The sequence below is a fragment of the Coregonus lavaretus genome (assembly GCF_964263955.1).
Source record: "Coregonus lavaretus genome assembly, chromosome: 7".
Lineage (NCBI taxonomy): Eukaryota > Metazoa > Chordata > Actinopteri > Salmoniformes > Salmonidae > Coregonus > Coregonus lavaretus.
In genome coordinates this window covers 58392332-58418133 of record NC_139994.1, presented here as the reverse complement: position 1 = coordinate 58418133, position 25802 = coordinate 58392332, and the positions used below count along the sequence as shown (strand labels likewise).

Genomic DNA, 25802 nt, shown 5'->3' with positions numbered 1-25802 from the left:
TCCAACTCCAATTTGGGCCAAGATTGCCCCCGCGTTCTCATTCAATTGTGAAAATGTTGCACGCAGTCCATTCGTGAGGCTTCATAGCAAGTATCTATGGAATACTTGCTATAATAGCAAGTATTCCATAGATCGTCTTACCTTCTAATGGGTAAGACTAGAATTTGGGGTGAGGTAAACGCATTTTGGATCTGAGGTTTTACCTTGACCATCCAACTGATCAATAACCCCCATATGACTATACAATAAAACCGCTATAAGGGCAATTGGTTTCTATTTCAGAGCCCATCACTAGTTATCATGGCTACTGCAATACGATGAATCACTTCTCATAGTAAGCCACCTTGCATGACAGGAGAGCTTGTTTCATTTCCTTACACAGCTTCGATGTGGTTTAGTGACATAGAGCCAGGTGTCACCAAACAGATGTTGTTAGGGCCTAGTTTCATTTCAAACATTAGCCGCTAACCCTAGCCCCTAAACGTTCAGTGTCGAAAGATCTGGAAAATATGGATAGGTGAAAGCAACATGGTATACACTCCATTAAGTCTATGAGAGGGCTTGGTGGGACCATTTGTTATTTGAGATCTGTGAACGCTGAAAGTGTAGGGGCTAAGGGAAGAAGTTAGGGGCTGAAATGGAACTGGGCCCTAATACTGATTGAATGCCAAAGATGGCTATTTTCCGGTCACCTGATATAATACACTGAATCACAGTCACACACTTGAGTCTATTTAGAATATGGGCTTCTCTTTTTCCATCTTGGTTGGTGTATTTGGTAATCAAACACTGCATCCTCATAGCAACCAAAATGGGATGTTCCAGTGATGTATTGAGGATGTAGATGGGCCTCAAAATGTGCCAATTTAGGTTGCCTTGATTAGATCAATAAATATCAATATAACAGTCCGAAATATTGACCAAATGAGTGAAATTACAGATGTACACATTTAGCAGACACTATTGTCCAGACTGACTTTACAAAAAACATATTATGTGAAAGAAGGTTCAAGTTATGGGGTTTGCTGGACACTGCTCAGGAAAATCAGTGCCCCACATAAGAAGTAGAAACATAAGTGTTAAGAAATAGTCATGTCGGTCCAGACCACTATCATCATTAGGGAATCCCCAAGGGTCAAAGTGTAATTGGGTCCCTGTAGAACAGCATAATAATTTCCAGGCTGGTGATTATACAGTGTGTCACTGTGTAGGAGGTCACGTCATTATATGATGGGCAGGTTGGGCACTCAGTCAGGTAAGTGTTCCCCATACAAGGTGTGTCTATGGGAGAGGTCATATACCTATACTGGTAGGTTTGGTTATGTTGCTATGGTGAAGGAATAGTGGCTGAATAGTTCATCATTAAAATAAACAATTGCTCATGCCACAAAGTCATTTACAACTCTTAATCTATTCTGCTAACTTTGTCTCACTAATGCCACACCCTCACACCCTGTTCTTACTCTTTTAGCCCTTCTCCCACTCTCTGTCTGCTTCCTTAGCTTCTCTCTCTCTCTCTCTCTACTTTTTCTGCTGTTTCTTTTTTTCTGTAAACCAGTGGGCTGGGCTATGACTGCATGAGACAGAGACAGGAAGAGTGTGTGTCTGAGATTGTGTATCCTTTGCATGACTGCATTTCCTCTCTCTCTCTCTCTCTCTACACTGACGTGTCCTAATCCACTACCTCCTCAATTTAAGTTGCAAGGTAAGATCTATGAAATAATTTCAAAAGAAAAATTCTTATTGTTATTTGTCTTTTCTTCACAACTTTTCCTGAAACAGGATGCATGGCAGGGACATTTATTTCCAAGGCACTCCTTTCTATTAGCGCTCCATCTTGCATTTTTTCCTCAAATTAGCTGAGGAATCTGAGGGAACACTAAAACTAGTCACACTTCGCTTTCCTCCCTCTTTCCATCCCTCCATACTCTCTCGATATCTCTATCAATCATATTGTTAGCTATCTCTTCATTCTCCTCTATCTCTCTCTCTCTCTCTCTCTCTCTCTGTTTACAGATTGTTTATGGACTCTGCTCTGCACGTATTCCTTTATCACTCATTTTTTCAATGGAATTATTTTCCCTTTTGAATTTCATCCGTCTCTACTTCCCTGTTCCTCTCCTCTCACCTCATTTCATCTCTTTCTATCTCCCTCACACACACACATGCACCGTGCACGTACACACACGCACGCACACACATACACACTGTCAATCGGCAAATTGCTCTCAATTTCAGTACTTCAGCATAACGATTCCTACAGGTTTTCTCATGGTTCTCATAACATTAAGAAAACTTTCCATAAAAACCACAAGAAAACATTAGTAATGTTCAAAGAACGTTCTAAGGATGTTATTTAAAAACATATACAGTTGAAGTCGTAAGTTTACATACACCTTAGCCAAATACATTTAAACTCAGTTTTTCACAATTACTGACATTTAATCCTAGTAAAAATTCCCTGTTTTAGGTCAGTTAGGATCACCACTTTATTTTAAGAATGTGAAATGTCAGAATAATAGTAGAGAGAATGATTTATTTAAGCTTTTATTTCTTTCATCACATTCCCGGTGGATCAGAAGTTTACATACACTCAATTAGTATTTGGTAGCATTGCCTTTAAATTGTTTAACTTGGGTCAAACGTTTTGGGTAGCCTTCCACAAGCTTCCCACAATAAGTTGGGTGAATTTTGGCCCATTCCTCCTGACAGAGCTGGTGTAACTGAGTCAGGTTTGTAGGCCTCCTTGCTCGCACACGGTTTTTCAGTTCTGCCCACAAATGTTCTATAGGATTGAGGTCAGGGCTTTGTGATTGCCACTCCAATACCTTGACTTTGTTGTCCTTAAGCCATTTTGCCACAACTTTGGAAGTATGCCAGTTGGAAGGCCCATTTGCGACCAAGCTTTAAATTCCTGACTGATGTCTTCAGATGTTGCTTCAATATATCCACATAATTTTCCTTCCTCATGATGCCATCTATTTTGTGAAGTGCACCAGTCCCTCCTGCAGCAAAGCACCCCCACAGCATGATGCTGCCACCCCTGTGCTTCACGGTTGGGATGGCGTTCTTCGGCTTGCAAGCTTCCCCTTTTTCCTCCAAACATAACGATGGTCATTATGGCCAAACAATTATATTTTTGTTTCATCAGACCAGAGGACATTTCTCCAAAAAGTACGATCTTTGTCCCCATGTGCAGTTGCAAACCGTAGTCAGGCTTTTTTATGGCAGTTTTGGAGCAGTGGCTTCTTCCTTGCTGAGCGGCCTTTCAGGTTATGTCGATATAGGACTCGTTTTACTGTGGATATAGATACTTTTGTACCTGTTTCCTCCAGCATCTTCACAAGGTCCTTTGCTGTTGTTCTGGGATTGATTTGCACTTAAGTATGTTCATCTCTAGGAGACAGAACGCGTCTCCTTACTGAGCGGTATGATGGCTGCGTGGTCCCATGGTGTTTATACTTGCGTACTATTGTTTGTACAGATGAATGTGGTACCTTCAGACGTTTGGAAATTGCTCCCAAGGATGAACCAGACTTGTGGAGGTCTACAATTTATTTTCTGAGGTCTTGGCTGATTTGTTTTCATTTTCCCATGATGTCAAGCAAAGAGGCATTGAGTTTGAGGTAGGCCTTGAAATACATCCACAGATACACCTCCAATTGACTAAAATAATGTCAATTAGCCTATCAGAAGCTTCTAAAGCCATGACATCATTTTCTGGAATTTTCCGAGCTGTTTAAAGGCACAGTCAACTTAGTGTATGTAAACTTCTGACCCACTGGAATTGTGATACAGTGAATTATAAGTGAAATAATCTGTCTGTAATCAATTGTTGGAAAAATTACTTTTGTCATGCACAAAGTAGATGTCCTAACTGACGTGCCAAAACTATGGTTTGTTAACAAGAAATTTGTGGAGTGGTTGAAAAATGAGTTTTAATGACTCCAACCTAAGTGTATGTAAACTTCCGTCAACAAAGCTCTCTCTATCCTCTGTCTTGTTAAGTGTGTTCACACCTGATCTTAATGAATGCTTTTTCTTTGAAATGGGGTCAGTTTGAATAGATTAAAATGAACACCTTTTCATGAGTTAAAAAAACACTGCATGCCAGTCAATCCTGGTGGCTCAGTGGACTGATTCCATGGATTGAAAACAGAAGACTAGAGGTTTGAATCTCACTGATGCCATTTCAAAATAAAAAAATAATTGTGTTTGCATGATTAATGCCTAAGCAAATTAAATTCCATGTGTCAAGCACTATAGTTCAAAACAGTTAGCAGTGTTATTATGAGTCTTAGTGGAACGTTATTTAATTACCTTAAAATAACCTATCATTTCCGTTCTCAGAACGTTAATAAAAACTCCCAGAAAAACTTTCAGGGTCCTCTGTAGCTCAGCTGGTAGAGCACGGTGCTTGTAACACCAAGGTAGTGGGTTCGATCCCCGGGACCACCCATACACAAAAAAAAAAGTCTGAACGCGTGACTGTAAGTCGCTTTGGATAAAAGCGTCTGCTAAATGGCATATTATTATTACCATAGTAAAAAGTTCTCAGAACCTCCCTGCAACCTAAAAATGAATGTTCCCAGAACAAACTAAATGTTCACTACCGTTCTCAGAACCTTTAAAAAACTTCCAGTTTTACCTGTCAGGAAACGTATGGCTTTGTTCCCAGAACTAATGGGAAACCAAAAACATACGTTCCCACAATTTCCAAGGAACCAAATGTGCTAGCTGGGAGGTTCCCGGTCTCTTGGGATACATCCCAATTATCTTACATGGTCTCCTTTGCTTGTACACTTGTTTCCTTTTGTTGATCACTGATCTGGTTGGGAGATGCAATGGAGACTAAGGATGTGTTTACACTAATTGGTCTTTGACCAATCAGATCAGCTCTGAAAAAAAGATCTGATGTGATTGGTCAAAAGACTAATTAGTGGAAATAAAGATCAGAATTGGGCTGCCTGTGTAAATGCAGCCCAATTGTTCTGTCCTGTCCTGTCCAATCAATGCTCATGAGAGACATGAGATGAGGAAAGGAGGGCATTCATTTGTTATTTTGTCAGGGGCTGTGTACAAATTGCCTGTCGCACCAGTTAGCCATCTGTCAGTGTCAAGACCTGTTAGTGTCAGGACACATATTCTTTTTCCCTCTCTCCCTTTGTCTCCCCCTCCCTCATTACCCTGCTCCGGCCCATGGAAAGTGGGTAGGCATTGAAGAGGGGAGAGGGGAGAGGGGAGATGGGGAGATTGGGGAGCCAGCCCAGCAGTCATCATTGTCACCGTGGTGTTTAGCGTTTGTCAGGAACCCAACTCTTCCCCCACAGGGCGCCCTTGCCACGGCCGCTCAGATCACTCCCCGGGCTCACGTTACCATCCTCATATAATCTAACCAGGCCAGGTGAGGAGCAACAACACACTCTTCCTTGCCCAGGCCTCCTCAGTCCACTCACACACACATTCACAAACAATCAAGCTGCTATCAGGCAGAATGGAGCTGGAGTCAGGTGCGGTGCCGGAGCTAGCCGAGGGGATCATGCAGTTAAGTGGACCTGGGCTTTTTCTCTCATCTTAACCTCTTCTTCACCACGCTGTCTTAACCTCCTCTTCACCACGCTGTCTTAACCTCTTCTTCACCACGCTGTCTAAGCATTGTAACCCTAACCCCTACCGCCGTACACCTGCAGCCCTATGTGCAGTGGTTGGTGTCCCGTTGGCTACGTGTCCTACCTAGGCTAGAATGTGTGTTCAAATATTTACTTTCTCTTTGTATCTATCACTCTTTCTCTGACTGGTTACTTTTACCAGCTTGTTTTTGTTCTGTTTATTGATTATTTGGAGCTGGCCAATATATTTGATCTGTTTTGTTAATTGGAATTAGGGCACTTCTGTTTTTTACGAGGGCCTAATATCCTTGCTGATAGATAGCATGAGGGTTAGCCTCTATTCTCACTGGGTTCTTGCTACGTGCATGAACTTCCTTACCTGCACTTCCTGATACCTACATCCTTACCTGTGATGTAGAGAAATGTATTGGTTCAGGTTTAGGTGAATATGTAAAAGTTTTAGTGTTTCATTTAGTGTGATTGACTCAGTAGTAGTATAAGGAAAGAGGTCCCTGTGGTGTGGTTCACCAGTGTTGTAAAAATACCTGAGTAAAAGTAAAGATAGAAAATGACTCAAGTAAAAGTGAAAGTCACCCAGTAAAATAATATTTGAGTAAAAGTCTAAAAGTATTTGGTTTTAAATATACAATACTATCAAAAGTATCAAAAGTCAATGTAATTGCAAAAATATACTTATGTATCAAAGTAAAAGTTTTTTTTTTTTTTTTTAATTTACGGATACCCAGGGGCACACGCAAACACTCAGACATAATTTACAAACAAAGCATTTGTGCTTAGTGAGTCTGCCAGATCAGAGGCAGTAGGGATGAACATGGAAGTGCGTGAATTGGACCATTTTCCTGTCCTACTAAGCATTCAAAATGTAACGAGTACTTTTGGGTGTCAGGGAAAATGTATGGAGTAAAAAGTACATTATTTTCTTTTGGAATGTAGTGGAAAAGTAAAAGTTGTCAAAAATATTAGTAAAATGTAAAATGAATGCTTAGTAGGACAGGAAAATTGTAAAGTACAGATACCCAAAAAAACTACTGTAAATTATTTTTACTAAAGTACTTTACACCACTGTGGCTCACCAACACTCAAATACTGTCAATCAATCAGTCAATCAATCAATCAATCAAATGTATTTTTAAAGCCCTTTTTACATCATCAGTTGTCACAAAGTGCTTATACAGAAACCGAGCCTGAAACCCTTGAAATGCAGATGTAGAAGCACGGTGGCTAGGAAAAACTGTCTGGCCACAAGTGAAATTTCTCCTTTAAGTAAGCATTTATGAACCTGGTAACCCGTGCATTCATGCCTTGTGATGAAATATGCATTTGTGAAAGATTGCTCTTGAGAAATTGCTCAACCGGATACATTTAATCTAAAGATTAATTGAGGACAGGGGCCAGGGCTTTAGCTTGTTTGCACCTCTCTCTTTCTCAGTAAGAACCATTGGTAAGAACTGTGGTAGGCTCTGGGTGATTGCTTGGTGGTAGAGAGTGAGTTGCAGTTTCCATAGATACTGATCAAACAGCCACAATCTATGTCTCAAGGGGGGGTGGAGCTAACTTAAAAAAGCAGCAGTTTGAATGTCTGAAGCAACTGCCTGTAACCATCATCCTTCCTCACAATAATCCTGTCATGTGACCTTTTACAATGGGCCATCGTTGTGCCAGTCCAATAAAACTTTATCAGTACTGGATTTTTCACTGGCGCCTGTGTGAGTGCCAAAATGAAATGTAAACTCAAAGCCATACCAAGAATTATTACAGTTGTATTGTTATTTAAACACGTGTTTTGTGCATGCACTGAACTGTGAGAGAGCATTTTCATTTCTTTGGGATACAGTTTACAGAATGTTTCCATTTCAGACTGGCTTCTTTCAAGGTTACCCAACACCCAGGCCACTTCCCTTTATTAGAAATACAGAGGGGAAACCATGCATTTACATCATTTAGCAAACATTCTAATCCTGAGCGTCTAACAGGAGCATTTAGGGTAAAGTGCCTTTAACATCGACAGTCAGCTTGGGGATTCAAACCAGCCACATTTCCGTTACTAACCCAACACTCTTAACCACTAGGCTACCCGCCACCCATGACAGGTCTTTGCCGGTCTGGCTCCCACTTTACATGCTAGTTACCTACTGGTAGGGTTAAGGTTACCTACTGGTAGGGTTAAGGTTACCTACTGGTAGGGTTAAGGTTACCTACTGATAGGTAGCCTACAGTGTAATTATAGTGCAGCTACACGTGTTCTGTGAGAGTTGGGTGTGCCCTTTGGTGAGTGTCACATAGCTGGCTGAAAGGTTCCCAGAATGTAGTTGCTCCAAATATGTTGTAGTTTTGTTTGCTATATATTGTTTATGACTCTGCAAACAGGACACTAAAATGTCAGTCTGCATGGCGTAGTTGTGTCCACACAGTACAAGTGGATCTCAAACCTTTATTCCATCGTGATCCCCGCAAAGGCTTTTGTATTTGATATTTGTTATATTTTCTATAGCCTACTCCATTTCGTCTGATAACAGTGCACTCACTACAGGTATAATACACAACACATTAGGCTAAACCTGTGTGCTTATTAACCCATATAGACCTTTCATTATTTGTTTAGGGTATAATGAATAGAAACAATCAACATAGTGCTGTGATTCAGGGTGAATGATTTCTAATGGACAACATCAATGCTAACTGTCTCTCCAATGATATTCTTTTTTTTTTTTTTGTCATTTAGCAGATGCTCTTATCCAGAGCGACATACAGGAGCAATTAGGGTTAAGTGCCTTGCTCAAGGGCACATCGACAGATTTTCCATCTAGTCGGCTCAGGGATTAGAACCAGAGACCTTTCGGTTACTGGCACAACGCTCTTAACCACTAAGCTACCTGCCGCTCCAATATTCCACCTGCCTTCTGTTTTATACAAAAACAAATGCCTGGCAAGTGACACTAGCCACCTTTAGTGTAGACAAAACCAGCCTGTAAGACCAGGTGACTTGAGTATAGCCTTTATAAAATGTTTCAACATTGATTTATCTTTGAATATGACTATAATTTATTGAATCCTATTGTCACAGGGAAATAACATTGACAGAGGTACTATGATAGGAGGAATCATGAAAGTGATTGTTTATTTGTCTGAGTAACGTCAGGAATGCCCACAACATGCCCTGCTACAAATCACTAAAGTGTAATATAGCTTTGGCAACTAGAGAGAGAGAGAGAGAGAGAGAGAGAGAGAGACTTAGTGTGTGCATGTGAGACGTGATACGATTTGCCCTATAGGCACACCCTCTTTTGTACAATGAATCACATTAGTGCCATATGGGTCGGTATGTCCCACCCCTCATTTGGCATCTTCTCTTCTAGTAATTTCTACCTTTATTTTCCTGTTTCTGTGTTCCTGCAGAAATAGTTATTCATGTCATGACATGATTATATGAGTTCTCACTTCTCACCCATTCTCCACTGCCGCTTTCTCTGTTTCTTGTCTGGACTTCAATATGGAAATAAGTATTCTTGCCATGACAAGTAAAAACGATTTATCTTAGTTGACTGTTTCTGCAACCTCCAGCAGCAACAACTCCCAATGTCTATTTGTCTCACTCATTTCATAGCAAAGAAATACACCCCCTTCCCACAACCCAAACAATAAAACAGACTCTACTTTCACCCTCTCACTTCCAACTCTCCCCTCCCCAATCTACCATTTGTTTATTCCATTCATTTCATTTTAGTCATTTATCAGACGCTCTTATCCAGAGCGACTTACAGTTAGTGAGTGCATACATTATTTTTTTATTTTTCATACTAGCCCCCCGTGGGAATCAATCCCACAACCCTGGCGTTGCAAACGCCATGCTCTACCAACTGAGCTACATCCCTGCCGGCCATTCCCTCCCCTACCCTGGACGACGCTGGGCCAATTGTGCGCCGCCCCAATTTATCCTCCACCTCCCCCTCCCCTGACCCGCTCTTCCATCTCCCTCTACCCAGTGCAGAATGCGCCCTTTCCAGGCAGCTCCCCTCCCCCCTCCCCCATAAACCTACATCCTAACTCCTCCATCCATCCATCCCCCACCTCTACTGACCCACTCTCTCCTCTCCCTCTCCCCGTACAGAATGTTCCCCAACATGGCAGCACCTGGACAGTTTGGGCCAGAGACGCGGGAGCCGGGGCTGAAGGTGTGGCGGGTGGAGAAGATGAAGGCGGTGCTGCTGGAGCCAGCTGAGGTTGGGGCCTTCTACAACGGAGACTCCTACCTGGTGTTGGAGCACAGAGGGGACCAGGGGGCAGACCTACACATGTGGATAGGTGAGATTAAGGAAAATGGATGCATGATATATGTGTCAAATAAGTAGGGTCAATAGTTTTTCCTGACCAGGGTCTGTATTGACAAAGCATCTCAGAGTAAGACTGCTGATCTGGGATCAAGTTCCCCAGTCGTATTCATTATGATCTAAAAGGCTAAACTGGTCTTAGATCAGCACTCTTACTCTGATAGAGCCTGGAGTTTTTCCTGGACAAGTCACGTGGCCATGATAAACTTTGGGCCCCACTATTTTAGGTATTGGGCATAAAAACCTGTAGAATGATGTAATAAAATGCTCCACCATTTACCTTTATTGAAGTACAAGACAATGTTTTGATCCATACTGATATTTGCCAGAACTTCAATAGAAACAGATGTAGGAGCCTTTGAGTGTTCTACTCATCTAACTGTTATTAAATGGGTGAGTTGCGGTCATCATGGGGGATGGGGAGGACGGGGACTATCTGTGTACATTAGAAAGTGTATACACATAAGAGTGGAATGGAAAATTATATCTCAGTCTCTTGGGATAAGAGTCCTTTATTATCATTTATGGATGGAGTCTCCTAAAAAAAAAAGGGTTCCAAAAGAGTTATTCGGCTGTCCCCATAGGACAACCCTTTTTGGTTCCAGGTAGAACCCTTTTGGGAACCCTCTGTGGAAAGGGTTCTACATGGAACCCAAAACCGTTTTACTTGGAACCAAAAGGGTTCTTCAAAGGGTTCACCTATGGGAACAGCCGAGGAACCCTTTTAGGTTTTAGTTAGCCATTTTTTTTTCTAAGACTGTAAGCTTGTATCCAATATTGCTCTGTAAATCCAAACTACACTGCATGGCCAAAAGTTGGTGGACAACCCTTCAAATTAGTGGATTTGGCTTTTTCAGCCACACCCGTTGCTGACAGGTGTCTAAGATTGAGCACACAGCCATGCAATCTTCATAGATTCACATTGGCGGTAGAATGTTCCATACTGAAGTGCTCAGTGAATTTCAAAGTGGCACCGTCATAGGATGCCACCTTTCCAACAAGTCAGTTACTCAAATTTCTGCCCTGCAAAGCTGCCCGGTCAACTGTAAGTGCTGTTATTGTGAAGTGGAAACGTCTAGGAGCAACAACGGCTCAGCCGCGAAGTGGTAGGCCACACAAGCTCACAGAACAGGACCACCAAGTGCTGAAATGCGTAGCACCTAAAAATCAGCTGTCCTCAGTTGCAACACTCACTACCGGGTTCCAAACTGCCTCTGGAAGCAATGTCAGCACAATAAATGTTCATCTGGAGCTTCATGAAATGGGTTTCCATGGCCGATCAGCCGCACACAAGCCTAAGATCACCATGTGCAATGCCAAGCGTTGGTTGGAGTAGTGTAAAGCTCGCCACCATTGGACTCTGGAGCAGTGGAAACACGTTCTCTGGAGTGATGAATCACGCTTCACCATCTGGCAGTCCGACGGACGAATATGAGTTTGGCGAATGCCAGGATAACGCTACCTGCCCAAATGCCTAGTGCCATCTGTAAAGTTTGGTGGAGGAGGAATTAATAATAGTCTGGGGCTGTTTTTCATGGTTCGGGCTAGGCCCCTTAGCTCCAGTGAAGGGAAATCTTAACGCTACAGCATACAATGACATTCTATACGATTCTGTGCTTCCAACTTTGTGGCAACAGTTTGGGGAAGGCCCTTTCCTGTTTCAGCATGACAATGCCCCCGTGCACAAAGCGAGGTCCATACAGAAATGGTTTGTCGAGATTGGTGTGGAAGAACTTGACTGGCCTGCACAGAGCCCTGACCTCAACCCAATCGAACACCTTTGGGATGAATTGGAACACCGACTGCAAGCCAGGCCTAATCGCCCAACATCAGTGACCGACCTCACTAATGCTCTTGTGGCTGAATGTAAGCAAGTCCCGCAGCAATGTTCCAACATCTAGTGGAAAGCCTTCCCAGAAGAGTGGAGGCTGTTATGCCCATGATTTTGTAATGAGATGTCCGATGAGCACTTTTGGTAATGTCATGTACTAGCCAACCCATTGTGTACACACCTAATTAACCTCTGAGCGGTTGAAAAGTGAATAACCTGCGTGCTAATGGTGATGACACACCATGACACTGACCCAACGACTGATTATGAGGACGGAGACTAAGACTGACAGATGGAAGGATGATGACAGAAGAAGGATGGGGTTAATAGAGGAGGAGAGCTCCCTAAGAAAGAAGGGCTGGGTTTTGTGTGTGTGTTTGTGTCCTCCTACTCACCCCTCCCCTCGCTTCCTTCCCCCCCAGGTGAGAAGTCATCTCGTGATGAGCAGGTGGCATGTGCCATGCTCGCCACTCAGCTGGACAGCTTCCTGGGTGGTGACCCCATCCAGCACCGCCAGGTCCAGGGCTACGAGTCTCCAGAGTTCATGAACCTCTTCCCCAGGGGGGTCAGCTACAAGGTGAGCCGGTGGATGGTACTGACAACACAGGGCCCATCTCTTTAAGAAATGTACTTGCATGGGAATTTATGTGCAAACTTTTGTGTTTCTCTTGGACATCAATGTGTGATTTACTGTATCTGAAACTTGGAGTAATCCATGTGTTTCCCACATTAGACTTGGGCTCACTATGGGTAATCCATGTGTTTCCCACATTAGACTTGGGCCCACTATGGGTAATCCATGTGTTTCCCACATTAGATTTGGGCCCACTATGGGTAATCCATGTGTTTCCCACATTAGATTTGGGCCCACTATGGGTAATCCATGTGTTTCCCACATTAGATTTGGGCCCACTGTTGGTAATCCATGTGTTTCCCACATTAGATTTGGGCCCACTATGGGTAATCCATGTGTTTCCCACATTAGATTTGGGCCCACTGTTGGTAATCCATGTGTTTCCCACATTAGATTTGGGCCCACTATGGGTAATCCATGTGTTTCCCACATTAGATTTGTGCCCACTATTGGTAATCCATGTGTTTCCCACATTAGATTTGGGCCCACTGTGAGTAATGCATGTGTATCCTAACGTGTTAGGATTGAGTCCTCTACTGACAGTAAATGTAATGTTTTTCCTGTTTCAAATCCATGATTGAGGACATTACTTTACAAGCAGTCCTCTTCATAATTTCATCACATGCTACTGATTTCTTGTCATATCGTTCCACATATGCAAGCATTTCGCTACACCCGATATAACATCTGCTAAACACGTGTATGTGACAAATAACATTTGATTTGATTTGATCTCTCTCATTGAAGCGATAGCTCGTAAAATCCTTAGAGACTTCCTGGTTAGATACAGATTTTACAAAAAATCTAACATAAACAACATTTTCATATTGTTATATTTTTCTCTTTCTTTTCTTTTTCCTCTCTCTTGTTACTTTTATTCACTCTCTCCCTCAAACACACACATTAGGAGGGTGGTGTGGAGTCTGGCTTCAGGCGGCCCCAGGGCGGGTCAGGGCCGGTCTACAGGCTGTACCAGATCAAAGGGAAGCGCAACATCCGTGCCAAGGAGGTGGAGCTGAGCTGGCAGAGCTTCAACAAGGGAGACTGTTTCATCCTGGACCTGGGAGAGGTGAGAGGGGGGAGGGGGGAGAGGGGAGGGAGGGAGTTGAGAGGTGACAGTGAGTGTTGCAAATTCCCTGCGGGAGACTTTTAGCAGTGAGGGCAGGGAGAACAACATTACATTGTTGCCTTAAATGGCACATTTTCCTTAATTAGGGCTCAGTACAGTAGGCCTACTATCAAATCATACAGTATATTATCCACTTCAGACGAGACAATAAAAAACAAACATGTTTATGTCTTTAGACCATATTTTCGTGGATCGGCTCGCAGGCCAACATGTTTGAGAAGCAGAAGTCGCGTGAGATCGCTAGCCTGATCCGCGACACTGAGAGACATGGCAAAGCATGCATCACTGACATCAATGAGGGGGAGGAGACGCCAGAGATGCTCAAGGTAAAATGACCGACTTAGTCCTTTCCTCCCAAAGCAAATGAAAACAGTCACAGACCTAGAGCACAGGAGGCTGCTGAGGGGAGGACGGCACATAATAATGGGCGGAACGGAGTAAATGGAATGGAATCAAACACATGGAAGCTACAGGATGTGTGTAATCTATTTGATACCACTCCACTCCACCCATTACCGTGAGCCTGTCCTCCCCAATTAAGGTGCCACCAACCTCCTGTGACCTTGAGACTTGTCAATCCTGTAATGTCTAAGCATATTTAGAGACTTTGATATCAAGGTATAGGAAGGTAATGGGAAGGTAATACTCCATTCCAGCCATTATTATGAGCCGTCCTCCCCTCAGCAGCCTCCACTGATATAAACCTCACAACAATCCATCTTCCACTCTGCCCTGTGATTGACAGGTGCTGGGACCAATGCGAGAGCTGGCAGAGAGCACTCCAGAGGAGGACAGTCAAGCAGACGTCTCCAACTCCGCCTCCCTCTACAAGGTAGCTGGACATTACAATTCCATTGGTAAACAGTTATGTATCTCCAGAACTGTTCTATTGCATTACATCATTACTGTTGTAAATGGATAGCTCACCCCAAAATCTGAAATCTGAATTTGAGATATTTTGGAATGTAGACGGTATAGCACAGCTATACTTTAGGGCTCTTTTTTCCCAAGATCAAACAAGATTTTTGGGGTGAACTAGTTCACAAATGAACTAAAAGTCATGGCCGGTGTTATTGTCCTCCACAGGTGTCCGATGCAACAGGCCAGATGAAACTGACCAACGTCTCGGAAAAGAGCCCATTTGCCAAGGACCTACTGGTGCGCGACGACTGCTTTATTCTGGATAACGGGGCCAACGGAAAGATCTTTGTTTGGAAAGGTAAATAATAAAATAATAATAAATAATATGCCATTTAGCAGACGCTTTTATCCAAAGCGACTTACAGTCATGCGTGCATACATTTTTACGTATGGGTGGTCCCGAGGATCGAACCCACTACCCTGGTGTTACAAGTACCATGCTCTACCAATTGAGCTACAGGAAAGCACGTGAACCTTGACTAAAATATTTCTGCTCCATTAAATGTTTCCCTAGAATAATGTTTGCGATATACAATGTCTAAATAAATACTAATTTAATCAGGGTTTGTATTGAATACAGTTAACAGACATTATTGTGTTGAGACCTTACTGAGACCTCTATGGGTGAGACTGAGGGAAGACATGGTGAGACGTTATCCCACTGATGATTGACAGGTATGGGAGCCAATGCGGAGGAGAAGAGGGAGGCCCTGAAAATGGCGGATGACTTCATCCAACAGATGAACTACCCCAGGATGAAAACGCAGGTGAGTCAAGCATCTCACAAATGGCAAAAACCCAGACATTATTTCCTCATTATCCAGCCATTAAATCTACCCAGCAACATAACATCAGCAACTGATAGCATCATGATTTCATTATTCCTGAAAACAGAAGAATTTGGGCATTTGAATTCCAGTAAGTCAAACCGAATTCCTTGTATGTCTTCTTCCATTGTCACAATGCAATGTGCATGTGTAACCACTAACTAGCAGGTCATGAACCCAGTATCATAAATGTTTTATGTGTATACAATGGGGTGGTTTATGTGCCAGTCATGTCAAATCTCTGTACTCTCTTACAGGTGGAGATACTACCACAAGGGAGGGAGACGATCATCTTCAAGCAGTTCTTCAAAAACTGGAACTAAACTACAATGGCTTTCAGAAAAGGGTCTCAATATTGCACTCGTAAAATATTATGAAATTGCAACCTGGAAAAATAAAAGATCTTAATGTTTAAAAGTCTTCTCATCAGGAGTGACAGCATCTCAAATTCAAAAAAAATTATATATTTTTTAATGTGTTTACTTATATGTAAATATTTGTAAGGTACTATACTCATAGAAAACACATCTTTAGTCATGCTTAGGTCAAATAAACTCAAAATAATAAGAGCATTTATAATGGTGTCACACCAAATGGAACCCTAAGTCACTACCTCTGGTTCTGACTGGGAAGGAAAACGTGTGCTCACTGGTCTCTGTTACTAGTCTCATATTATTTCAAGCCAAGATGACATTCCACAAATCCTATAAGGTGAATTTGTTTGGTTTAGTCATTTTTTTTTTTTTACATTTGTTTAAGAATAACAGGATATATTCCAATAATACATGTAGGAGGCTACAGATGATGAAAATAAATGGAAACTGAAACAACACGTACAGTGTGTGGTTTCGTCCTTTGGTTCCTGACAACTGGCACCCTATTCCCTACGTAGTGCACTACTTTCGACCAGGGCTCATAGGGCCAGAAGCAGTGCACTATATAGGGAATAGGGTGCCATTTGGGACATGGTCATTGGGTGACTACATTTTTATTACCTGTGTCAACTCTCTCCAGCTAGTTTTCTTTACTGGAATAATCAATGTATTTCACCTTTCACCTGGTGAGACTACATTGCTCGGTTGTTCCCTGGATAAACACTTAACAGGTTAACCCGCCTACACCTGAGGGAACTACCAGTAGACTCAACAGTTTACTTACGTAACCTTCTGTAAACGTTAACCTCCAGGAGCTACTGTTGGGGTTGTCAAAGATAGCCTATTTTGATGTCATGTTCTAAAGCTGTGTATTTACAGTGCCTTCAAAGTTTTCACACCCTTGACTTTTTCAAAATGTTGTTGTGTTACAAAGTTGTATTTAACGGTCTACACAAAATACTCTGTAATGAAAAAGTGGAAGAAAAATTTGAACATTTATTAAACATTTATGAAAAATAAAACACTAATATACAGTATCTTGATTAGATCCGTTTTTAACCCCCCCCCCTCCAAAGAGCTTTGGACACCTGGATTGTACAATATTTGTCCATTATTCATTTAAAAAATCTTCAAGCTCTGTCAAGTTGGTTGTTGATCATTGCTAGAAAGCCATTTTCAAGCCGATTTAAGTCACCTGTAACTAGGCCACTCAGGAACATTCAATGTAGTCTTGGTAAGCAACTCCAGTGTATATTTGTATACTATCCCGCTCTCTCTCTCTCAGATGCATAGATCACACACACACACATAGCCGCCCATGGCTGCTGACGGTGCTGCAGCACCCCCCCTGATTATTATTTTAATTGTTTTTATTATTATTATTTTCTTCACAAAGGTAGTGCCTTTACTAGTCCTTCCCGCGGCTATGCACGCGCACACACACACACACACACACACACCTACTGTCACGCCCTGACTCTGGGGACTCTTATTTGTTGAGTCAGGGTGTGATTTTCTATGTTGTATTTTCTATGTTTGGATCTAGTATGTCTAGATCTATGTTGGCCGGTGTGGTTCCCAATCAGAGGCAGCTGTCGCTCGTTGTCTCTGATTGGGGACAATACTTAGGCAGCCTATTGGCACTAGTGGGTTGTGGTATCTTGTTCTGTATAAGGTATGTTGTTTGTGGCTACCTTGGACTTCACGGTTCGTTTAGTTTGTTGTTTTGTCGTTGTGTTTATTCGTTATAATAAACATGTATGCATATCACGCTGCGTCTTGGTCCGTCCCGTCCTTCAACGAACGTGACACCTACACACGCACAGACCATTTTCACTTATCAGAAACATATCCACAAGACCTTGACCGATTTCTGGGCCATTCCTGACACTTCACCTGGCAACAGTAAAATATTCAGGTCTGTGTGATGATTGGTCAGTATGATGCGAAGATCCATGCAAATGCTCAACTATGATCCGTATGATTTAAAATGTATGGTCCCTATTGCTTTTTTTGTCTTAGTAACAATTATTTAGCAGTTCAGTTCAGATAAGGGAATGCCAACCTGGCAGTTATATGGTTGTTTACTCAACAGAGATATATACCCATGATAAAGCAACATTAAACCTTACTCTATCATAGGTAGCTTATAGTTTGCGTCACAATTAGGTACCGGTGACGTAGGGATGAGTGTACAGTCTATTAAATAAATGGCCTGTGATAAGCCTGTTCATTTGTGAGGTGGAAGGAGTGTCTGTTTGTGTGGCCCTCTCTCCTCTCTAACCAACCTTATTACTGTAGGTGAAAGGAGAAGGTAGTCACATCATGGGTGAATCATGTATGAGTGTACACAAGATAAGGGACCCTCTTTTCCAATACCAGAATTTGACTCAAATCCTAAATGTCTATGTCATCTCTAAATAAGAGTATGTTAGGTATAGAGCACAGATTCATACAAAATAAAATACTTTCATTTAGCCATGAAAGTTGGAAAACTGTACTGTACGGGCATAAGTATACAGTTGCTAATGATTGATCCACTAATATAGCATCAAAGATGGTGAATCTGCGTCACTTCGGGTTGTAATCAACGTGTGACCTTCATGACCCAGTATCACTATCATTTCTCACGCTCTCTCCTTATGGTAAAGCCAACAGTGATTGCTAGGAAGGTAGAATGATTATACTTGATATCCTTGCAGAAAAGTCCCCCCTCCATCTCAGTGCCAAGGACCATAAACAGGTCCAAAGAACAAACTGCATGCACTGTAACAAAAACAGCAAACGGGCAGGGTTTGCTGTACCAACTACCAAGACCACGCACCAGCCCCGACCTTCACGCATAGGGTAGGATTTTGGATTATTTTTCATTTTTATCTCAAAGGTGTTATTCTTTGTCATTTGATCTAATGTAATGATAAACCCATTGTCATGTTTAGTTTTAATTGTGATAAAGATTATATTTATGATATTTCCTTCTCTATTGAAGTACTTTTCATAGCTTCAACAGTGTCCTCTGTCATTGTTTTTAGTTCTGCATTTAGATTTTGTGTATATCATATCAATGTATATTCAAAGCTTGGTAGTGGACTTTCAGTTTTAAGTTAAGTGTATTTGACGTGTGACCGTCAAATTTGCAATTTTGTACAATTCAACATGTGGATATGGATTAATAAATTAAATCCTTGGTGGCCTCAACTGTCATATGGAATATTTTGTAAGTAGTCTACTCACGCTCACACAGGACTAAGGATGGCAACTTTCGAAATGAAGAGCATTCTGAAGGTGTCTAGTAAGTATTTTTCCCTTTTCCTTACTGATATATATATATATATATATATATATATATATATATATATATATATATATATACTGTATATATTTTTGATATTGTGACCTTTTTAGTTGACCACAAATCAAGTAATCTTTGTTTAGAACTATTTTGAATTGCTTGTCATTGTATTAAACGTGACTACATTGATAATTATTTATTGTTGTAATATGAACATAGAATTGATTGCAAACTGGTATTAAATCTTTATCGAATCAGATCACAATCGTCCAATACTGAGGCAATCGTTAAAACAAGCATAGGCCAGTCAATTTTAGGACATTACTATCTACTACTATCTATCTACTGTATGGCACTGCCAGTGTAGGGGAGACTGGAGACTTTTACTCTAATGAACTAGGTCAGTAATTTGTCTCATAATCATTCATAGGTCTGTACATAAGACGGTAGGTTCACAATATTTTCATCCGAAAAGTCCGGACATTGCATTTTCCCCCGTGCCAGAGGCACTTGTAACAGTAGCTGGGGTCAAATATAACACCTAAAAAAATTAACCAAATTAATTCATGTTCATGAATTATCATATCATAGACGTATGTAATGATTTTGCTAGAAATATGACTATTTCTATGTAGGTAACCAATAATTACAGTAACAACCATATTTGTGCATGGCCATTCGGTTCCTCTCTAAACATCTGAATAGTTTCTTTCACCCCTAAAAAAACTAACATTTGCCCATACAACGCAGATATCTGGCTGTAACTTTTTAAGCAGGGTGAGAACCTAAATGTGCATGTACTGTGTGAGTTTCATCACTCTAGCTCTTTTCTGATTGGAGAAATTCAAGGTTTTACAATTGCCCCCTGTTACAATTCCCCCAGTCCCCCCTACTACCATTGAAACATTTGTATTATCAGTTCAAATTCACGATGCACAAAATAGTTAATAGTTACTATTTTATAATTTTTTACCTTTTAAGCAATAACTAATTTGATCTAATTAAATCTGATGTCGAGTTAAATGTATAAGCTTAATTAAAGGTAACTCTAAAATATATCTGTGTCCTTCAACCCTCATCCACTCTAATCTCATTTTATCACTGTTTCACCTCCAGAGCTCAACTCCCGGCTGAAGTTGGAGAGCTCTACCCAGAGTCACTCCATAGGGGCGGTGCGCTGGAACCTTCCTGAGGAAGACCTCCAGGCCCACAGCTCAGTCCCTACCAGCCCCTCCAAGAGCAGCGCCCCCTCCACACGCCGCTTACAGGTAGGCTACACGCAAACACACACACACGCACACACACACACACACCTCCATCCACTCACAGCATCACATCAGCATCCAGTCCATCCAAAAGTCTTTCTATTAATTTGTGCACTCTTCTACCTGTATGTGTTTGTACTGTTTTTCTACATTTGCCTGCTCATCCTGTATGTGTGTTTCTCTTGTAGCAACACCCTCGTCAGAACGGCCTGAAGAACCTGCGCAGCCTGCAGGAGTGTGTCCGCTTCATCAACCACTGGAAGAAGCAGGTGGCCCAAGTCTGCAAGGTAAGTAGGCCCCTGAGAGGGAGAGAGAGGGGAAGAGAGTGGGAGACAGGGGAGACATACATTTATAGAAATAAAAAGGAAGAGCGATGTGGGTAAGAGAACGAGGAAACAAAAGCAGTAACTGAGAAAGCTCAGACAGACCAGGAATGCACATTGATTTCCAACATTAGTATGATAGTATTAGCGATAGTATTAACGATAGTATTAGTGATAGCATTAATTTGCCCCTTATTTGTATTAATGCAAAATGCCGCTGGAATTATGGATTGTGAGGTCAAAGAACAAGTAAATGCACAGGGAAGTTAGATGTGCAGTGAAGGAGAAACAGTAGGCCTGGCTTAGTGGAGCTGGCGTCAGTCACTGGGGAACTTTGAGACAGGTGTTGAATGAAGCCTAGATAGTGAATAAGGCCTGTCTGTAGGTCAGGGATTGTTCACCGTTAACCCAAAAGTATAGAGAACGGAATCTTTACAGAGAACGGAATCAACAAAAAAATATAGAAAAGGGGTTTGTTGCCCCCAAAGGGACATTAGAACTGTCTCTTGAGTAAAACAGGGTGAAATAATCCATTTGGGTTGATCACCTTGTTAAACGTTCACAGGCTCTGCTATAGCTTGAACACCTGGGTTGACTGGGTTGGTTAGTCATCACATTGACAGCTGGACCGTTTAATACTTTCCCTTATAGAAGAAAAAGTATTGGAATTTAGCGGATTTATTACCTTTACATTTGACATTTTAGTCATTTAGTAGACGCTCTTATCCAGAGCGACTTACAGTTAGGGCATTCATCTTAAGATAGCTTGGTGGGACAACCACATATCACAGGCATAGTAAGTAAACTTCTCCTCAATAAAGTAGTTATCAGCAAAGTCAGAGCTAGAAGGGGGTGAGGGGGGAGTCAAGTACAAGTGTTGGTTCACTGATATTGGATAAACATTGCTAAGCAAGACAGATGACACAGCTAATTGAGGTATATGTTGTGAAATTGTTAGATATTACTTGTTAGATATTACTGCACTGTCGGAGCTAGAAGCACAAGCATTTCGCTACACCAGCAATAACATCTTCTAAACACGTGTATGTGACAAATAAGATTTGATTTGATTTGATGGGTAGGGAGGGTACTGATATGGGGGTTCTTATCGCCCTTTACAGCTCTGTTAACCCACTCCAGTGCCCCGTGGTGCTGAGCTGGAACATACAGGGTTATAGTCAAACCATGTATCTTAGGCAGATACCCCTCCAGGGTGGGAGGAGAGGTTACAGGGACACTAGGGCAGGGGCGGGAGATTTTTACAAGGGGGCCAGGTGGGGGTTGGAGGTAGGGCGGTGTCGGGAGTGCTGAGCTGGCATCTGGTGTAGGACTGCCAGGTGGGAACAGGGTTACATAACGAAAAACACACTCAACCATCCCATTTTGCAGTTATTTGATCTGGTTTTGCAACGCATGGCTAAATGTTTTCGCCTTGTGCCTGTTTTTTTTGTGTGTGAATCAAGCTATATTTCACGCAAAATCACACGCTGTACTCGGTCAATGGAGAACGCAGTATTGCTACGACATTGCTATGACAGTAATAAGATGGTTGAGATGAGAAAGCTAAATACACTATTGAGAATGTACAGTTTGATATTGACCTTGTTGCTGTTTTGTGTTGTTGTAGAGTGGCAGTGATGCGAGGGAAGGCACCAGTAAAGGAGAGACCCCTGTGGAACTGAAAGACCCCAAAACAGAACGCAGTCTAGAGGAAAGCAGGAAACTCATTCTCCTGTGGGCCAATGAGCTCAACAGTGTTGACCAGGTGTTGAAGAAAAGCCCCTGGGTGCAGGAGAGAAGTGAGGAGGAGGAGGAGGAGGAAGCAGAAAACAGGGATGGAGAGGAGGACCCTAACGAGGAAGTGCAGCAGAGGATCATGGAGTGGGCCAAGGAGCTGCAGAGCGCCTCAGAGGTGAGAGGTCAGGGGTCAAGGATACAAATATATATAAGAGACAAAGGAACACTACTGAAGAAGGAAATGGGGGAAATACAGTGTTCCCTTGGTTAACTGCTATCTGCAGATTTGCTAGCAAAAACAGACCATTTAGCATAAGGGCTAAAAGGTCCAAAAAGTGTGATGGGAGACCCATAGAGATGACTTGGTATTAACGTCCATGTGTCTGTGTCTACACAGAGCTGTGGGGTGCAGAGCGATGAGCTCGGCAAGGTTCTGCGTCTGGTGGGCCTGAAGAAGAAGAGACTGGTCAACCTCCTGCCCTTACTGGAGTTCATTACCTGGTCACTGCTAAAGGAGGACTGCAAGGTGAGATACAGACACCGACGTACGCAGGCGCACACAAACAAACACACACATAGAAAAACAGAATAAAAGCTGCAAAAGAGGTCAACACTATATATTAGCGAACTAGTTTAATAGTTTATTCATTTATTAGGGGTCTTCTCATAAAACATAACACAACTCGTGATGTTATGCTTACCCTCACCTGAATCCATTGTAATTAGTTAGCAATGTTCCCTCTTAAACATTCACATTTCTGTTGATTGAGAATCAGCAATAACATTATATAGGCTATATGCTCAAATATGCATACCTACCTACCTACCTACACCAGGTAAAAAAACCTAGGTGTTATTTTAGATTCTGAACAAAATTTCGAATCACACATTAGGAATGTGACCAAAATAGCTTTTTACCACCTGAGGAACATTGCCACGGTGCGGCCGTTTCTCTCTCAGGCTGATACAGAGAGACTCATCCATGCTTTCATTACAAGCAGGCTTGACTACTGTAATGCTCTCCTGTCTGGTCTACCCAAAAAAGCCATTGGTCAACTGCAAAACATACAGAATGCTGCAGCACGGGTACTGACCAAGACCAGATAGATAGCACACATTACACCGGTTTTAAGGTCTCTGCACTGGCTGCCTGTGAGGTTTAGAATTAATTTAATAGGACTAAAATGTCAATTGGATCACAAAAATAAAAATAAAATAAAAATGGAAATTAGAAGCATTCATTTCAAAGTTACAGAACAAAAGTAAGGTTCTTTAGCAAGATCATGATGGATTAGATGAGGTATTTTTTTTAAATTACTTTCTATAGTATTTAAACCACCATATCAAAGCCTTTTTTTAAATTCAATATCTAGTAATACTATTGGGATATGTTACAGTACAAAACATTTTAAATAAACATCACAAGACAGTCATCCCAAACCAAACTCCATACAGCCCTGTCTGTCTCATCACCCATACAGTAGAGTGAATGATTGACTGTTGTCTTGTCTAAACTTCATGCCCGCTGTACTTTCGCCTTGTTGTGATAAGGCCCCAGGTCATTCAATATAGTGCAATAAAACATAATGTAGAGAACTGCCAGTCTAGCATTTACATCATACTGTCCTCTGTATCAGCATAATCTGTAATCTGTAGGTGTGATCTGCCTATTGGTCAGGGTTGACAAGAATATGTATGCATTTTAATCTGTTGATCTGGTCTGTGTCACTTTGATCAATACATTTCAAGTCACAGTAAAAAAAAAAAAGATGAAAATGAAACTCTTAAAGCCTGCGTTCCTAAACCTTACCCGCGTTCCTGAACTTTACCCGCGTTCCTAAACTTTCCCAGCGTTCCTAAACTTTACCCGCGTTCCTAAACTTTACCTGCGTTCCTAAACTTTACCCGCGTTCCTAAACTTTACCCGCGTTCCTAAACTTTACCCGCGTTCCTAAACTTTACCCGCGTTCCTAAACCTTACCCGCGTTCCTAAACTTTACCCGCGTTCCTAAACTTTCCCTGCGTTCCTAAACTTTACCCGCGTTCCTAAACTTTACCTGCATTCCTAAACTTTACCTGCGTTCCTAAACTTTACCCGCGTTCCTAAACTTTACCCGCGTTCCTAAACTTTACCCGCGTTCCTAAACTTTACCCGCGTTCCTAAACTTTACCCGCGTTCCTAAACCTTACCCGCGTTCCTAAACTTTACCCGCGTTCCTAAACTTTCCCTGCGTTCCTAAACTTTACCCGCGTTCCTAAACTTTACCTGCATTCCTAAACTTTACCTGCGTTCCTAAACTTTACCCGCGTTCCTAAACTTTCCCTGCATTCCTAAACTTTCCCTGCGTTCCTAAACTTTACCTGCGTTCCTAAACTTTACCTGCGTTCCTAAACTTTCCCTGCGTTCCTAAACCTTACCCGCGTTCCTAAACTTTACCCGCGTTCCTAAACTTTCCCTACGTTCCTAAACTTTCCCTGCGTTCCTAAACTTTACCTGCGTTCCTAAACTTTACCCGCGTTCCTAAACTTTACCTACGTTCCTATTTTCAGAGCGTCATTCCTCAGCTGTGGCTGTCAGCAAAGCAGCGCACCTGGAAGGCAGGCACTGCAAGATACATCCCTAACTCAGTGTGGAACTGGATGATCAGTGCATCAGGTAACTATCCTTCTATTTGGACACGTACTTTAATTTAAAATAAGAAAAAAGAAAAAAAGCACAGAAAATAAGAATGAATACAATATTAAATATAAAGTGTTTTCCATACATTTTGCCCAAACCTTGAACTACAGCTTAAATAATGGTACTAGCTACTAGCATAGAAAAGTAGAATAAAGTGAAAACAGATGACAGAATGTAATTTAAAATGATGAAAGTAAAAAATTTGCAGCACATTTCAGAAAGCTACAAACTCAACCAACTCTCTCCCCCCTCTTCCCTATAGCTGACGTGACCCTTGACCCCATGACCAACCACTCATGGCTTCAGCTCTCCGACGACCACCGAAAGGTCCAGGAGGGAATATCCGAGTCCAACCTGCCCTTCAGTCCCCAGCGCTTTGACGCCTGGCCTGGCGTGCTGGGCTGGGAGGGCTACGCCTCCGGACGCCACTACTGGGAAGTCGACATAGCCAACAGTGGCTACTGGCGGGTGGGCCTGACCACGGCGGGCGCCAAACGCCATGGCCGCTTCCCCATGAGCCCCCAGACGGGCTACTGGACCCTGTGGCGCAGTATCCACCAATTCTACGCCTGTACCAAGCCCGAGATGCCCCTGCCCCTGGATCTGGTGGCCCGCCGGATGGGGATCTATCTAGACTACGAGGAAGGACAGATCTCCTTCTACAACGCGGAGACCAAGTCGCACATCTACACATTCACAGGCACCTTCAAGGAGAAGCTGTACCCGGTGTTTTCCCCGCTGGACGGTCGCACGCTCATCACCGTCATCTCGCCGCATAAGGTCTCTACGTTTTGAAGACATCAGGGGTCTTTGGTTTGAAGGTTCTCCCCA

General features: G+C 42.3%; 2 protein-coding genes across 3 annotated transcripts; both read left to right on the top strand.

Annotated features, from left to right (window-relative positions):
• The first annotated feature begins 1559 nt into the window (after positions 1–1559).
• LOC311131712 (macrophage-capping protein-like) lies at positions 1560–17449 on the top strand. 2 transcript variants are annotated; one of them, XR_014613454.1, is made up of 10 exons: positions 1560–1705; positions 9739–9932; positions 12212–12366; positions 13331–13492; positions 13729–13878; positions 14298–14384; positions 14639–14771; positions 15149–15240; positions 15558–16158; positions 16251–17449. XR_014613454.1 is itself a non-coding variant. In XM_084164818.1 (9 exons), the coding sequence occupies exons 2-9, from the start codon at positions 9740–9742 to the stop codon at positions 15621–15623; spliced, it is 1038 nt and encodes a 345-aa protein (XP_084020944.1). In that variant the 5' UTR covers positions 1560–1705; position 9739; the 3' UTR covers positions 15624–17449. The 2 variants fall into 2 exon arrangements, 1 of the variants encoding a protein (XP_084020944.1); XM_084164818.1 differs by having other exon boundaries at positions 15558–17449.
• Positions 17450–18941: 1492 nt separating this feature from the next.
• LOC311132599 (uncharacterized protein) lies at positions 18942–25766 on the top strand (the record flags this gene model as incomplete). Its single annotated transcript, XM_084165850.1, has 7 exons — positions 18942–18966; positions 20083–20234; positions 20420–20518; positions 22182–22466; positions 22689–22817; positions 24842–24947; positions 25234–25766. The coding sequence occupies 7 exons, from the start codon at positions 18942–18944 to the stop codon at positions 25764–25766; spliced, it is 1329 nt and encodes a 442-aa protein (XP_084021976.1).
• Between the last annotated feature and the right edge of the window lie 36 nt (positions 25767–25802).